Source organism: Pecten maximus, chromosome 4 (genome assembly GCF_902652985.1).
Source record: "Pecten maximus chromosome 4, xPecMax1.1, whole genome shotgun sequence".
In the NCBI taxonomy this organism is placed as follows: domain Eukaryota; kingdom Metazoa; phylum Mollusca; class Bivalvia; order Pectinida; family Pectinidae; genus Pecten; species Pecten maximus.
In genome coordinates this window covers 48,963,492-48,978,198 of record NC_047018.1, presented here as the reverse complement: position 1 = coordinate 48,978,198, position 14,707 = coordinate 48,963,492, and the positions used below count along the sequence as shown (strand labels likewise).

At 34.5% G+C, this 14,707-nt stretch overlaps 1 protein-coding gene across 1 annotated transcript; it reads right to left on the bottom strand.

Annotated features, from left to right (window-relative positions):
* Positions 1 to 306: 306 nt before the first annotated feature.
* Positions 307 to 14,333, bottom strand: LOC117326605 (multiple epidermal growth factor-like domains protein 10). Its single transcript, XM_033883363.1, has 15 exons — positions 14,108 to 14,333; positions 13,325 to 13,465; positions 12,742 to 12,876; positions 12,288 to 12,422; positions 11,035 to 11,172; positions 10,393 to 10,527; positions 9,880 to 10,014; positions 8,866 to 9,003; positions 8,224 to 8,358; positions 7,962 to 8,096; positions 7,556 to 7,693; positions 7,029 to 7,193; positions 4,084 to 4,174; positions 3,709 to 3,737; positions 307 to 3,433 (listed from the first exon to the last, which is right to left on the bottom strand). The coding sequence occupies exons 1-15, from the start codon at positions 14,331 to 14,333 to the stop codon at positions 3,348 to 3,350; spliced, it is 1,962 nt and encodes a 653-aa protein (XP_033739254.1). The 3' UTR covers positions 307 to 3,347.
* Between the last annotated feature and the right edge of the window lie 374 nt (positions 14,334 to 14,707).

Genomic DNA, 14,707 nt, shown 5'->3' with positions numbered 1-14,707 from the left:
CTATCCGTCCTTTTTATGTAGCCACTAGCAATAGATAATCCATTCATATTTTTTTTTTTTACAAATTACTCCTTTTTCGTTGCCCCATGCATGTGTGCATCACGTGATAAATGCTCTATATTTGGGCAATATTATTTCATATTTCCACCAATTTTGCCTCTCCGAACTGACCACAGGAAATATATTCTGATTTAGATTTTTTTTACAAATATTTTTTTTTTAAATGATCATAATAGGTATAGAATATTCATAAACTTGTCTGTCGTTTCCTTCTAATTTTTATTTAAAAACAAAGGAACACAGTGATACTGTACATAAACGTTTATTAAACAGATTTCAAGGCAAGACACATAATAGTAGAACATTTAATTTGTTAATGGAATTTAAACTTCGCAAACTTTTGGAATAAAGTTACACATTTTTGGTCTGCTGGAACTTTAGACAATGGCAGTATAACTCAAATTTGACTGTAACATAATCAGAAGTATAATGGTTCTTTAGGGACGATAACAAATGGAAATCAGTCTTGATTCTGGCCTCGGTACCATAAGCACGTGTCATCCGTAATTAGGTTTTGTTATTATATGTAAAATTCGTATATGATACTGTAAACGTACATATTTCAGCGGTGATCATATTTTAGCTTTTTCGCTCTGGAAGAATCCCGCTCAATTATTATTATGCTAATTATGGTTTATCTACACTGGTTTCTATGACAATCATTTGTAGCTACGTTAAATCATCATCCCGCTAATCTAGTTGATTTAATTTAGTTTTGCGCTAAAACTGGGTTTGTCAATTTAAGTACGTTTACAGCAATCCATACTCGGAATATGGCACCAAAACTACCACGAAACTATTGAAAAAAACAACAATACAAAAACAAGTATACCAAATATTAAGTGTACCAACGAAATATCAAGCGTAACAAATAAAAAAAATCTTCTTTACAAATTGTATATCAAATCAAATCAATTATTATCATTGTACTAGTACAACAAATTACATAAGTGAATGATTTCATATGAAGAACAGAGCATATATTGACTTATGTTACATAAAATAAAACAACACAAGAGGAAATCAAATATATATCCTAAATAAACATGTCTTGCAGACCCCGCGGAGAGCAGAAGAATAAACGTGATGATTTTTATAAGAATAACATATTGTTTAACGATCGATGACATTTGTGTTCTTTAAACGGCTTGGTTTATATATATACATGTGTGTATCTCTAGAAAATCTGCTTTATTATTATCATAATTTATGTCTTATTACATCAGCTTACATTAGCATAGGGGCAATTCGAAGCAGAAATTACAAATAACCAATATCCAATGACGATATGTTTATCCCTCCCAATGTTATGTACTACTGACCTGAACCTGGACTGAAAGGACACCCACCAGTAATATATGATTTTCGTATTGCCTCCCTTGGAAGATCACTTCGATTATAATTAATACTTGTAACTAAAAAAACATGCTATATCTCTAAAGTGGGCACAGACAACAAAATAAAATATTAGATTGATAGTTGTTTGGTTATTATTGATGACAGTCCTTTCAACAGCTAGATCATCAGCTTCAATGAATACATCAAAAACGTCTTAAACCTTCAATGAATACATCAAAAACGTCTTAAACCTTTGCATCAGTAACAAGGGAATGTACAAAAGACGTAAAAAAATATTAACATCTTTCAATACAAATTGAGAGATATATTGTAATACTTCTTGAACTCGTCAACGACCACATTGTGTTTATAATTTGCTTTATATGCATATGACAATTTTTTGCAGTTTTCAACTTTCAAATGTTAGGAACACACATAATCCAAAATACGTTGAAACTTCAACTCAGATTTTATATTTGTGTTTAATTTTTTCTGATAATTATTTCTTTAAGTAAGATAAATAAAAAAAACCTGTGTAAAACGTAAGTATACTTTAAAAATCCTTTCTATCGAAAGAATCATTTTCACAAAATGCAGAAACACTGCGAATAATTAACTAGCGTCGCCAACACACGTAAAACAATAACATAGTTACGTGATGTTTCATATCAGTAAATATATACAAAGATCATTTGAAGAATTAAGGCGAGACACTAATAAAAAACAATTTCTAAAATAACTTGACACACATAACACATATTTTTGAATATGTACATAAAGGAAGGAAGTATCTCTCAAAAAACAAACATTTATGATTTAGCAATTGTTAACTAATCAAATCTTGACTATATTTTTGTTATGGCCTATTTCCTTGTGAGTTGCTCTTGAGAAAAAATGAATGAACTACGAAACAGTTCATGTTGAAATTGTATCAAGAGCAACTTAATTCATCACACATGAAACCGACCAATATCCAATCCTTATATTTCAATCAACACACTTGTTTCCTAATAAAATAAAGTACAAAATCTTCAGTTACTAGAACTTTTGCAGGTCTAATGGTTTGTGTTAAAAGGAAGAGTCCGTCATTAGATGGTGACCACAACAAAAGTACGATTATGCAACATATTTATCATAAAGTAATATTACAAATAACATGACTATATCAATATATTAATTTTGTCATTGAACTTCGAAAATATAATGAAAGCACTTCCGCCACCTGCGCGAACGCGAAATAACTAGACTGTTTTTTGTGGTTGTCTCCTGCTTCGAACTGAACAGCCACCATTTCCAGTTGGTTTTCAATTTAAAGGTAAAGCTGCATTAATTGAATTTTTACCGAGAGTTCTTTTTGATCGATTGAATTTCCTGTATATTTGACTTGACATGAATGCTTGATTCCTAGTCCGCTGCCCACTTTGACGATTTACAGGATCGGGATATAATCGGACTGTTTAAATGATGGCTATGCATATATTTTGACTATAAATTGGCAAATTTAAAGCACTATTAAGTTATTTTGAATATATACAAAATCAGGCATCACTCTGGAGCGGGAACGGGTTTTTTTCCCGTGTTCTTGAAAATCATTTTTGAGCTATCAGAATCCTTATGTACATGACACTTATTATGTAGATAGGAAATAACAATCCCATTCACTTCCTATACAGACCTGATAAGCACACATATGTTATTTCTGAGCCAGAACTTTTCCTGCAAAATAAGCCTGTTGAGAATTTCCCCCCTCACATAACTGACAAATGGATTAGGCCAAGGCCTACAGGATCGGGCAGACTCAAGCGGCTTGTGCACTGTAATTTTCCATACATGTAGATTGATGTTTATCTAGTGAAATCCATGGAGTTTCTTTGCTGATTGATTAAGTGATCATAGCTTCTTGTGAACGATCTTGTATGATTTGGAATTTGATGAATCTATCCTGTGTATTACATGGCCAACGTTTCATAGACGTTGGGAGGTTCTTCTTGACGAGGAGATAATGACGCATATCCACTTTCCGGAACGGATCGTTCTGCAAGACAAGCATGGATCAGAAGAGATATAGAATGTACAAATGGACAATATTTATATATTTATAACAAATTAGTAGTTGCATGGAAAAAAGTTACATAACCTGGTTTGTTCACGCAATGACGACAGGTGGTGAGCTTGTTGTTGAGACAAAACTGGATGGAACAAAAGGTTGTACGTGCTATGTTAAACCCATACAAAAAATAACAAACTTCGGCTGCAAAAATTACCCGTTTGAACACCTTTGCTTACCTTCCTTTCTACCTATATACTTACCTGGCAAATTCTTTCTCTTTTGTTTGTTCCTGAAAACAGAAAGAATTACTAGTTATTACCATTTATTGCCAGGTGAACAACCAGAGCTAAAGTGTTATTAGAAAGTACAAATACAAAACATGATTATTACTATTGTATTTTGGTACTAAACAGATAGGCACACTTTTTTCTATCTATGATTACATATTTCTCAATCTGCAAGAAAGATTGTTAAACCTTATTTTTACGACAGTTAGAAATAACACATTACTGAGTACATAATATCAAAAGTTGTTTCCCGCAGAATATGTATTCATATGACAGTATATTTGATATATATACTATATTCTCTACTTTGATGTTTTTTCTGTCGAACAATAAGACAGGGATACTTACCGAAGCCAACAGATTACTATGGTGATCAATGCAACAAACTGCAGTCCGCAAACAGCAGCCAAAATAGCTATTATGATCAAGTTACAACTGGCTGTAACACAATAACATTCAGAAACGTTAATAAATTCATTAAGTCAGTATATATAGTACATGCTTCAGTGAGGTAGCACTCTAAATCGGCAAAAGATCCGGCCTATCACAAGGAGACTTAACACAAACATACCACAGCCTTCCAAAACACACATACGCACTCATCACACGCATACATTTTGCACGTACGGGAGGCCGTCCTTAAATGACCTTAACTGTTAATAGGACGTTAAACAAAATAAACCAAACCAAACCAATATATAGTATAACATGAAAACCATATGTATTCCTGTGTATTTTTTTGTTTGTTTTGGTTTTGAGTTTTTGAGGGGTATAACATTTTGTAGCTATCCCATGTAACAATAATATAATAGCATTAACAAAAAATATATACATAAATATTCGTTGTATTTATATTTGTTGTTCCATATAGCAACAACAAAAACAACAAGTTTCTTGTTATACAATATGAAGAAGGTAGATCTAAGAAAGAACATAACCAAAGGAAAAATCCTGTATTAAACCTTTCTCACACTTTACCGGTCTATAGCACATACAATACACTAAAGAACAATAATAGTAATAATATTACAGGGATAAGTACAGGTACTTAGATAACATTTCTGTTCGGCTATCTTTGGTTTTGATGGATATAATGTTTCATAGTATGAAGTGAGTTGTATTATAAATAACAATTTAAAATAGACATTATAGGGTTTATATCTCCAACACAGTATAGAGTCGATACTAGCAAAAAGAAATTACCAAAGCCTTATTGATGTAGCCTCTGGTCTAAAAAGATACAAGTAAAAGAGAAGATCCTTCCTCCGAATTTCGCGAAATATCTACCGACAGAATCCTGCCATTAAAACAGTACGAGACATCGTAAAAAAAAAAAATACTCCCATGAGCTCTATTTCAAGATTTTAGGACTAAAAACGAGTCCTTTATGTCCATACTCTAGCTCATAGAGACGAAACATCTTGATATTCGAAATACTAACGATAAGAGAACGTATTCAGCAGTGACAATGATAGATATGGTAGAAAATATCTAGATTTTGATTATTAAAAGAAGTTTTATACATAACATAATTTCATATTGAATCAGAACTATAATCACTACAAAACCTCATAATTCGGACACACAAATTACCTTTCACAGTTTTTCGGACATTATCACATGTGTCCCCATGATTTCTTAAATATCTAGTCTTCATTTTTCAATATTCAGCTTAGTTACTAGAGAACTGGGAGGACTGCCCTGCAGGTAGGGCGTAAGAATTGCACCTGCTGCCCCCATTGCATGATCGTAAAAGGCGACTAAACTTAACTTTTCTATTCTTTCTGAACAACTTTCTTTTTCCTAATGTCTCCCTTGACAATGCCTCACTTTTGGCCTTTAGTTGAGCGTTCGCCGCTGTGAAGAAGATTTTTGGTTCTGTCCCCTAGCCGAGACATACCAGAGTCTTTAAAAATGGTAGTTTCTACTCCTGCTTAGCGCTCAGCAAATTAGGAGTGGGACGACTGGTTGGTCCGTTGTCAGTATAATGTGACCGGGTGAAGTGTGCTGCTGGGTGTCTTCGGCAGTATGCTTCAGTGAGATAGCACTTTAAATCGGCAAAAGTTCCGGCCTATCACAAGGAGACTTAACACGAACATACCGCAGTCTCACAAAACACACATACGCACTCAACACTCGCATACATGTCGCACGCACGGGAGGCCGTCCTTAAATGACCTTAGATGTTTATAGGACGTTAAACAAAATAAACCAAACTAAACCAAACCAAAGAACTGGGAGGACTATTAGACATCGGTTATCATCGGTCAAATTTGAATAGGATTTAAAGTTAAATGACAATTGTTATCTATATTTTCGGAATCAAATCTAGTTTTCTCTGCTTTAGGTGGGTGACTTGTCTTGAAATCGACACAGAAATATCTAAGCCATGTATTACCACCGTCATCATTGATTAACGGGATCGTAAGTATGATGAGCAATTAATAACTACTAAGGGACTGCGCATGTCCATGTTAATCTTTAGTCTGTCATTTTCTGTCATGGTCTCGATGCCTGCTTAAAACAAACGAAAAAAAAAATAAAACATGCGTTGTCTTAATCAAAGATTATGTCACTTCAACCCTTACGCCAATATATATTCAAACTTTTCGTGAAAATCAGGCGTGTGTCCATACGTACCCTAAGTGTAAGATCTGGTCAGTTCATTGACACATGAAACAGCATTGTAAGGCAAAAATGGCATGAAAATAATGAAACGCCTCATTCATTCTCGATGTTCCATACTCGTTGATACTAACTATGTTCCATAAGGGGTCACGTCAGAGTGACCTTTTGGATTAGCTAATCAAATAAATACTACTTCCAGAATCTTGGAAGTGAATTCTATATGTCCGAATTAGTATGACTAGAGAGCATAGCTTGTATAATCTGTCAATTTGTTTCAAATCATTTCGTCCGAGAAAGCATATAGCTATATACTGTGCCGAATGGTTTGTTTCAGATGCATGCTGTGACGAAATGTTTTGCTTCGATGATATCGACAAAATGCAAATCCGCCCTGAAAGTGAAATACACACATCTCAGAGGTCATCAGAACGTGACGCCTTATGTGATGTTATTAGATGTTCATGTAATGTAGTGATAATGACCATCTAGATTTTAATTAGATTGATATACCATGGGATGCGTAATGGTGTTTAAAATTCCATGGTACATACCATTACAGAAACCAGTATCCTGGACGCATTCATTGTATTTACAGGCGAAAATTTGACTACGCAAAAATATGTACTTTTATAGTATTGGTATTTTGATAGATTTGATTAGATTACCTGAATTATCATTGAACTTGCTTTGATCTCGTTGATTGCACGTGGTACCTTTCCATCCAAGCTGACACCTGCTGTCAGGACACATTCCTGTCTGTGGATCACATGTCTCACCGAGACAATAACAATATTGCTGGCATCCTAAACCGAATGTACCATCGTCACATGCTGTAAGATACATTTCAAATGTCCATTATTAAAGGAGCATTTCCTCGTTCGGACATCAGAAACATGCACAATTTCTTTTGATAAAATCTATGTCCGATCGATGATTATATGAGTGTTTGTAACTACATGTAATGAAAGTAACGCCGAAATGTACAGGAAATAGGCGTGTCGTATAGATATACCGTGTGCCTTTGCGGTAATGTGTGATACTTCGGGTCGAATTAAGAAGTTTCAGAAATTATAGTCGAAGAACTTTGGTTTATCTTGAGAGTATAACTGCCGTATTATTCACTGTACAAGAATGAGTTGTATGCTGTTTGCGACAGAGATGTACTATCTGGCCCTATTACAATAGTATATACCTTTGTGACATCGCTCTCCATGGAAACCAGGATCACATCCCTGGGTACAATGGCCGTTGATGTGGTGACAGCTCCCATTATCTGTACACATTCCACACGTCACAGAGCAGTTAGTCCCGTAAAAACCTTTATCGCATTCTGAAATAAATATCGATTTCAACTGTATAATACCAAATACACGTTTTCATTGTCTATCATCTTTTATCTATTTTACAATTTAAAGTCATCGTGTATTTTTACGATCTTCAAGTCAACTTAGTTCCCTAAATCAACGTACACGTTTATTAACTTATTAAACGCAACAGGAATTAACAGATAGAAATCAAAATGCATCTGATGAATGACACAAACCAAAACAAATCGTCAAACACACAAGCAGATAAACAGATACCAAATGCATACTTACTTTCGCTACACGTGTCCATCTGCCATCCGTCTTTACAGCCACCCGGAGAACATAGTCCTGTCGTCCGGTTACAAGATCCTATCCGACAATGACATGCTTCCTTACAATTGTAGCCAAAGAACCCAGCCTCACATTCTGGTCAAAATACGTTTGACAGGTACATGTAAGTTTTATATCGAATTGTTAGATAAATTGAAAAGTCAGTATAGTATCAAACGGATTAGGGAAAGTTTGATATATATGCTAAGAAAAATTTACTTACGTAAGCTACATGTCGGACCACGCCACCCTTTATCACAGTCACTGTCTGGACAGGAACCACTTGCAGGATCACACGTTCCATTCTTACAAAAGCATTTCCTGGTACAGTTGAATCCAAATGTTCCGGTTGGGCATGCTTTAGAATATGAATCGTACTAGATAAATATTCATTACAGACATGTGGTTAGGATTGACTCCGAGAAATAGTGAAAAAAAATTATACTTTGATACAATACGCGTGGGTGTATTTGCATAATTTTTTTTATATCATATTAATGTACAATTCAAAATACAATTATCAAGACATTCAATTCAATGTTATGATTATTATCATGCCCCGACATCAACTCATTTGTGAAGAATTCTAAAAAGGTACATGTTTAAGATACATAAACATAGCCAGTTAGCACTACATATAGCTATACTGAAGTATATATGTTTTAATACAGCTGTGAAGGATAAGTAAACTTAGTTTTTTTCTATCTATACATATATAGGTACACATTAGTGTTATTGTTATCAGAGTTTTAGAGAAGACATACCACTTCGGTAATAAATGTTAATATCTTATCAGCAAACCAATTTATATATACAGTGTTCATCTATAGAAACGCGTTACATATCAGTCAATGTGTGTATTTACTTTCGTTGCAAGAGGGCTTGGTCCATCCATCTGCGCAATCATTAGGACATATTCCAGTCACGTGATCACACGGAACATTGTCCCTACAGGCACCACAAGTAACGCTACATTCATGGCCGAATCTGCCTTCGTCGCATTCTGGTAAGACGATACAAGATAATAATACAGGAGGATTAAGTGTATATGTGGTATAGATGAAATATTCAGCCCTTCTTTCTTAATCTTGTACTGCTGGATTTAAAACAAAATATTGATGTCTTTTATACTAGCGTGCTGAACTTTAATTGTGAAAGCATGATATCATACTCTTTTTGTCTTAAAAGTTTCAACTTCAGCAGTGAAGACTATTCTTTGAACGTGAGGCATTTTATGTGCAAATATGATAGCTGTGATTTATCTTGGATGCAACTACTACTGATTGATATGAATTCAATACACGATGGTTATACCCTCGCTGATTATATTATCTCAACCTTCGATGAACATATTATTCTGACCCCAACTGAATATCATCAATTACCTTAAGATAACCTTTAAATAATATATAATACTTATCTTGGTGAATATATAATTCTTACCTTCGTTGAATATATGATTTTCCCTTTGTTGAATTTATTGCTACCCTTGTTGAATACATAACCTCTCTGAATTTATTATCTTTACCCTCGCTGAATTCAATACCATCCTTGTTGAATACATATTCCTTATCCGCTTTGAATATATAATTCTTATCTTCGTTGAATGTATCTTCCTTGGCCTCATTGAATTCATGACTACCTTTGTTGAATAGATAATCCTTAGTCCCTCTGAATACATTAACTTTGCATTCGTTAAAAATATTAGCCATGCCTTCGTTGAATATATATCTGCCCTAGTTGAATATATAATCCATTTCCTTGCTAGATATAATACTCTTGCATTCGCTGAATCTTCTAACAGCACCCTAATTGAATATATGACCCTTACCCTCGCTGAATCTGATAACTGTACCCTCGTTGAATACATTAGCCTTACCCTCGCTGCATGATTCTGTTTGCCATCCTGGCAGACATCCTTCATATAGGCAAGTTCCATTAGCAGGATGACATGATCCTTGCCGGCAATGGCAAGTCTCTACACAATTTGCTCCAAAGGTTCGAGGACCGCAAGCTTCAGATTAAATCATTATTATTATTACTCCAATGATTTATATATATTATTGTTTTAATCTCTCTTACTCTATCAAATGAAAATAAGTAAGATTTGTCTTAACCTTCGTTATGACTCCGCTAATTACATAATATGATAATTACAATATAGAAGCACTTTACAATACTATTTCTAAGGCACATAATTATGGCGTGCTGATTTTTATACCCCCGCAACGAAGTTAGGGGGGGGGGGGGGTATACTGGAATCAGGTTGTCTGTCCGTCCGTCTGTCTGTAGACGCATTTTGTCCGGACAAGTCCTCCTAAATTGAAAAGTCAGTATAGTATCAAATGGATTGGGGAAAGTTTGATATATATGCTAAGAAAATTTTACTTACGTAAGCTACATGTCGGACCACGCCACCCTTTATCACAGTCACTGTCTGGACAGGAACCACTTGCAGGATCACACGTTCCATTCTTACAAAAGCATTTCCTGGTACAGTTGAATCCAAATGTTCCGGTTGGGCATGCTTTAGAATATGAATCGTACTAGATAAATATTCATTACAGACATGTGGTTAGGATTGACTCCGAGAAATAGTGAAAAAAAATTATACTTTGATACAATACGCGTGGGTGTATTTGCATTATTTTTTTTATATCATATTAATGTACAATTCAAAATACAATTATCAAGACATTCAATTCAATGTTATGATTATTATCATGCCCCGACATCAACTCATTTGTGAAGAATTATAAAAAGGTACATGTTTAAGATACATAAACATAGCCAGTTAGCACTACATATAGCTATACTGAAGTATATATGTTTTAATACAGCTGTGAAGGATAAGTAAACTTAGTTTTTTTCTATCTATACATATATAGGTACACATTAGTGTTATTGTTATCAGAGTTTTAGAGAAGACATAACACTTCGGTAATAAATGTTAATATCTTATCAGCAAACCAATTTATATATACAGTGTTCATCTATAGAAACGCGTTACATATCAGTCAATGTGTGTATTTACTTTCGTTGCAAGAGGGCTTGGTCCATCCATCTGCGCAACCATTAGGACATATTCCAGTCACGTGATCACACGGAACATTGTCCCTACAGGCACCACAAGTAACGCTACATTCATGGCCGAATCTGCCTTCGTCGCATTCTGGTAAGAAGATACAAGATAATGATAATACAGGAGGATTAATTGTATATGTGGTATAGATGAAATATTCAGCCCTTCTTTCTTAATCTTGTACTGCTGGATTTAAAACAAAATATTGATGTCTTTTATACTAGCGTGCTGAACTTTAATTGTGAAAGCATGATATCATACTCTTTTTGTCTTAAAAGTTTCAACTTCAGCAGTGAAGACTAATCTTTGAACGTGAGGCATTTTATGTGCCAATATGATAGCTGTGATTTATCTTGGATGCAACTACTACTGATTGATACGAATTCAATACACGATGGTTTTACCCTCGCTGATTATATTATCTCAACCTTCGATGAACATGTTATTCTGACCCCAAGTGAATATCATCAATTACCTTAAGATAACCTTTAAATAATATATAATACTTATCTTGGTGAATATATAATTCCTACCTTCATTGAATATATTATTATCCCTTTGTTGAATTTATTGCTACCCTTGTTGAATACATAACCTCTCTGAATGTATTATCTTTACCCTCGCTGAATTCAATACCATCCTTGTTGAATACATATTCCTAAACCTCTTTAAATATATAATTCTCATCTTCGTTGAATGTATCTTCCTTGGCCTCATTAAATTCATGACTATCTTTGTTGAATATATAATCCTTAGTCTCTCTGAATACATTAACTTTGCATTCGTTAAAAATATTAGCCATGCCTTCGTTGAATATATATCTGCCCTAGTTGAATATATAATCCATTTCCTTGCTAAATATAATACTTTTACATTCGCTGAATCTTCTAACAGCACCCTAATTGAATATATGACCCTTACCCTCGCTGAATCTGATAACTACCCTCGTTGAATACATTATCCTTACCCTCGCTGAATCTGATAACTGTACCCTCGTTGAATACATTATCCTTACCCTCGCTGAATCTGATAACTGTACCCTCGTTGAATGAATTAGCCTTACCCTCGCTGAATCTGATAACTGTACCCTCGTTGAATACATTATCCTTACCCTCCCTGAATCTGATAACTACCCTCGTTGAATACATTATCCTTACCCTCGCTGAATCTGATAACTGTACCCTCGTTGAATACATTATCCTTACCCTCGCTGCATGATTCTGTTTGCCATCCTGGCAGACATCCTTCATATAGGCAAGTTCCATTAGCAGGATGACATGATCCCTGCCGGCAATGACAAGTCTCTACACAATTGTCTCCAAAGGTTCGGCGACCGCAAGCTTCAGATTAAATCATTATTATTATTACTCCAATGATTTATATATATTATTATTTTAATCTCTCTTACTCTATCAACTGAAGATAAGTAAGATTTGTCTTAACCTTCGTAATGACTCCGCTAATTACATAGTATGATAATTACAATATAGAAGCACTTTTCAATATTATTTCTATGGCAAATACTTCTTGCGTGCGGATTTTTCATTCTGCTTATCTGTTTGAATTGGGTAATGTGGAAATTGTGCCAAAATTAGTATGGTTATAATATAACTCTATTTATAGATTTGATTTCTCTACCAGAATTATTGATGTACTTACTCTGATTACATGCTGAGCCGTTCCACCCCCAATGACACCTGCTGTCAGGACAAAGTCCGTTTTGTGGATCACATGTCTCGCCTAGACAGTAACAATATTGCTGGCATCCTAATCCGAATCTGCCATCGTCACATGCTGTAAAATATATTTTCGAATGTCCATTATTAAAGACACGCCAGGCATCAACATTTTTCTGACTCTAATCCTACATCTCAATCAAATGATATTTTGGGTGAAAATAGTGTTCCCATTGTGAGAGAGTGGCTCGACCAAAAGCACGAGCGAGATATGAAAAATTACAACCGCTTCTTAAGTGATTGCGTAAGCAAACGGACTTTGCTAAACATGAAATGTTCATAGAACAAAGAAGTTAGAAAAGGACAATGTGAAACATGTCATCACTGGCTGAATATCTCCCAACTGAGGACATGTAAGTAGTCAGTAAAAGTAATTAACGTAGAGTTTGCAAAAGTAAACTAAGTAGGGTGCGGTAAGACGATTAACATGATCGGACAGGATCGAAGTAAAATCGTCGGGCAGAATCGGAATAAAGTGAAGGGTGTACGGTGTAAAATATAATCACTTGTATTGCACGTGATTCCCTGTAATCCGGTTTCGCATCCGTATAAGCACGTGCCATTGTCCGGATCACATACTTCTTCCAAGCATCCTTCAGGACAAGGATGATCGCAGTTATTCTGTCCATACCATCCAGTCGGACAACCTGTATAAACGATACAATATAAATATGTCAACGGGGCGTATATATATCTTAGTACATGTACATCCCTGACGTCACATATATATTCAAAATCACTTATATCAAATATTATATAGATATGATAGATATTGTCGCTGTACAATAATTAGAGTTCGTATTAATTATTATAGAACTAAAATATCTATGTCGCTGAACAATAATTAGAGTTCGTATTAATTATCATATAACTAAAATATATATTGTTACTGTACAATAATTAGAGTTCGTATTAATTATCATATAACTAAAATATATATTGTTACTGTACAATAATTAGAGTTCGTATAACGTATTATAGAACAGCGATATTTATTGTCACTACAATAATTAGAGTTTATATTAATTATTATATAACAACGATATCTACTGTCACTGTACAATAATTATAGTTGATATTAATTATTGTATAACTACGATATCTGTTGTCTCTATAGAATAATTAGAGGTTATATAAATTATCATATAACTAGGATATATATTTTCACTGTACAATAATTATAACTAGAGTTCATATTAATTATCATATAACTAGGTTATTGTATTATCATTATTCAGTTATATGAGTTGAGTGTTTTACTGGTGTTGATGTATATATCTTCAATTTACCAAAGGCCTCCAACTCGCAGAGTTCTACATACGGGTTCTGGTCTCTAGGGGAGCGATAATCATCAGCATATGTTATGTACTGTCCCCTAGCTAGACATGGTACCGACTGTTGTGTTGGCGGATTTGTTCTGACCTCCGTGTAGCAAACGTGACCAGCTATCATGTGACCCCTGTTCCACTGATTGGTAGATTCTGTGTTCGATACAATTAGTTTGTACCCACGCATTCTGAAGCTTGTATCTGTAACAAAAACCACGTTTGATAAATACCTTCATCATCGCAAAATGTCTTTTCGTGTCGATATCGCTTTCTTCACTATTATGAATATTTTTTTAGGAATGGAAGGAATACATCCATTTTGTTTACAGTGACAGCCTCGTTTTGGCGCAACCTCGCTCTTCAAATGATATGGGATTTGGGATCGTGAAATTCAACTTTTGTACTTGATCACAAGTAAATATCTATATAAACCATAGCTTCATTATTCAATATCGTATATGGACCGTGAATTGCTTTCTCTGTCATTGTGTATCAAAAGCCAGTGTCTACACACAAACACCGACAGGACGTGTTGTCCTTTCATTGTTTTTTTGACAAGGC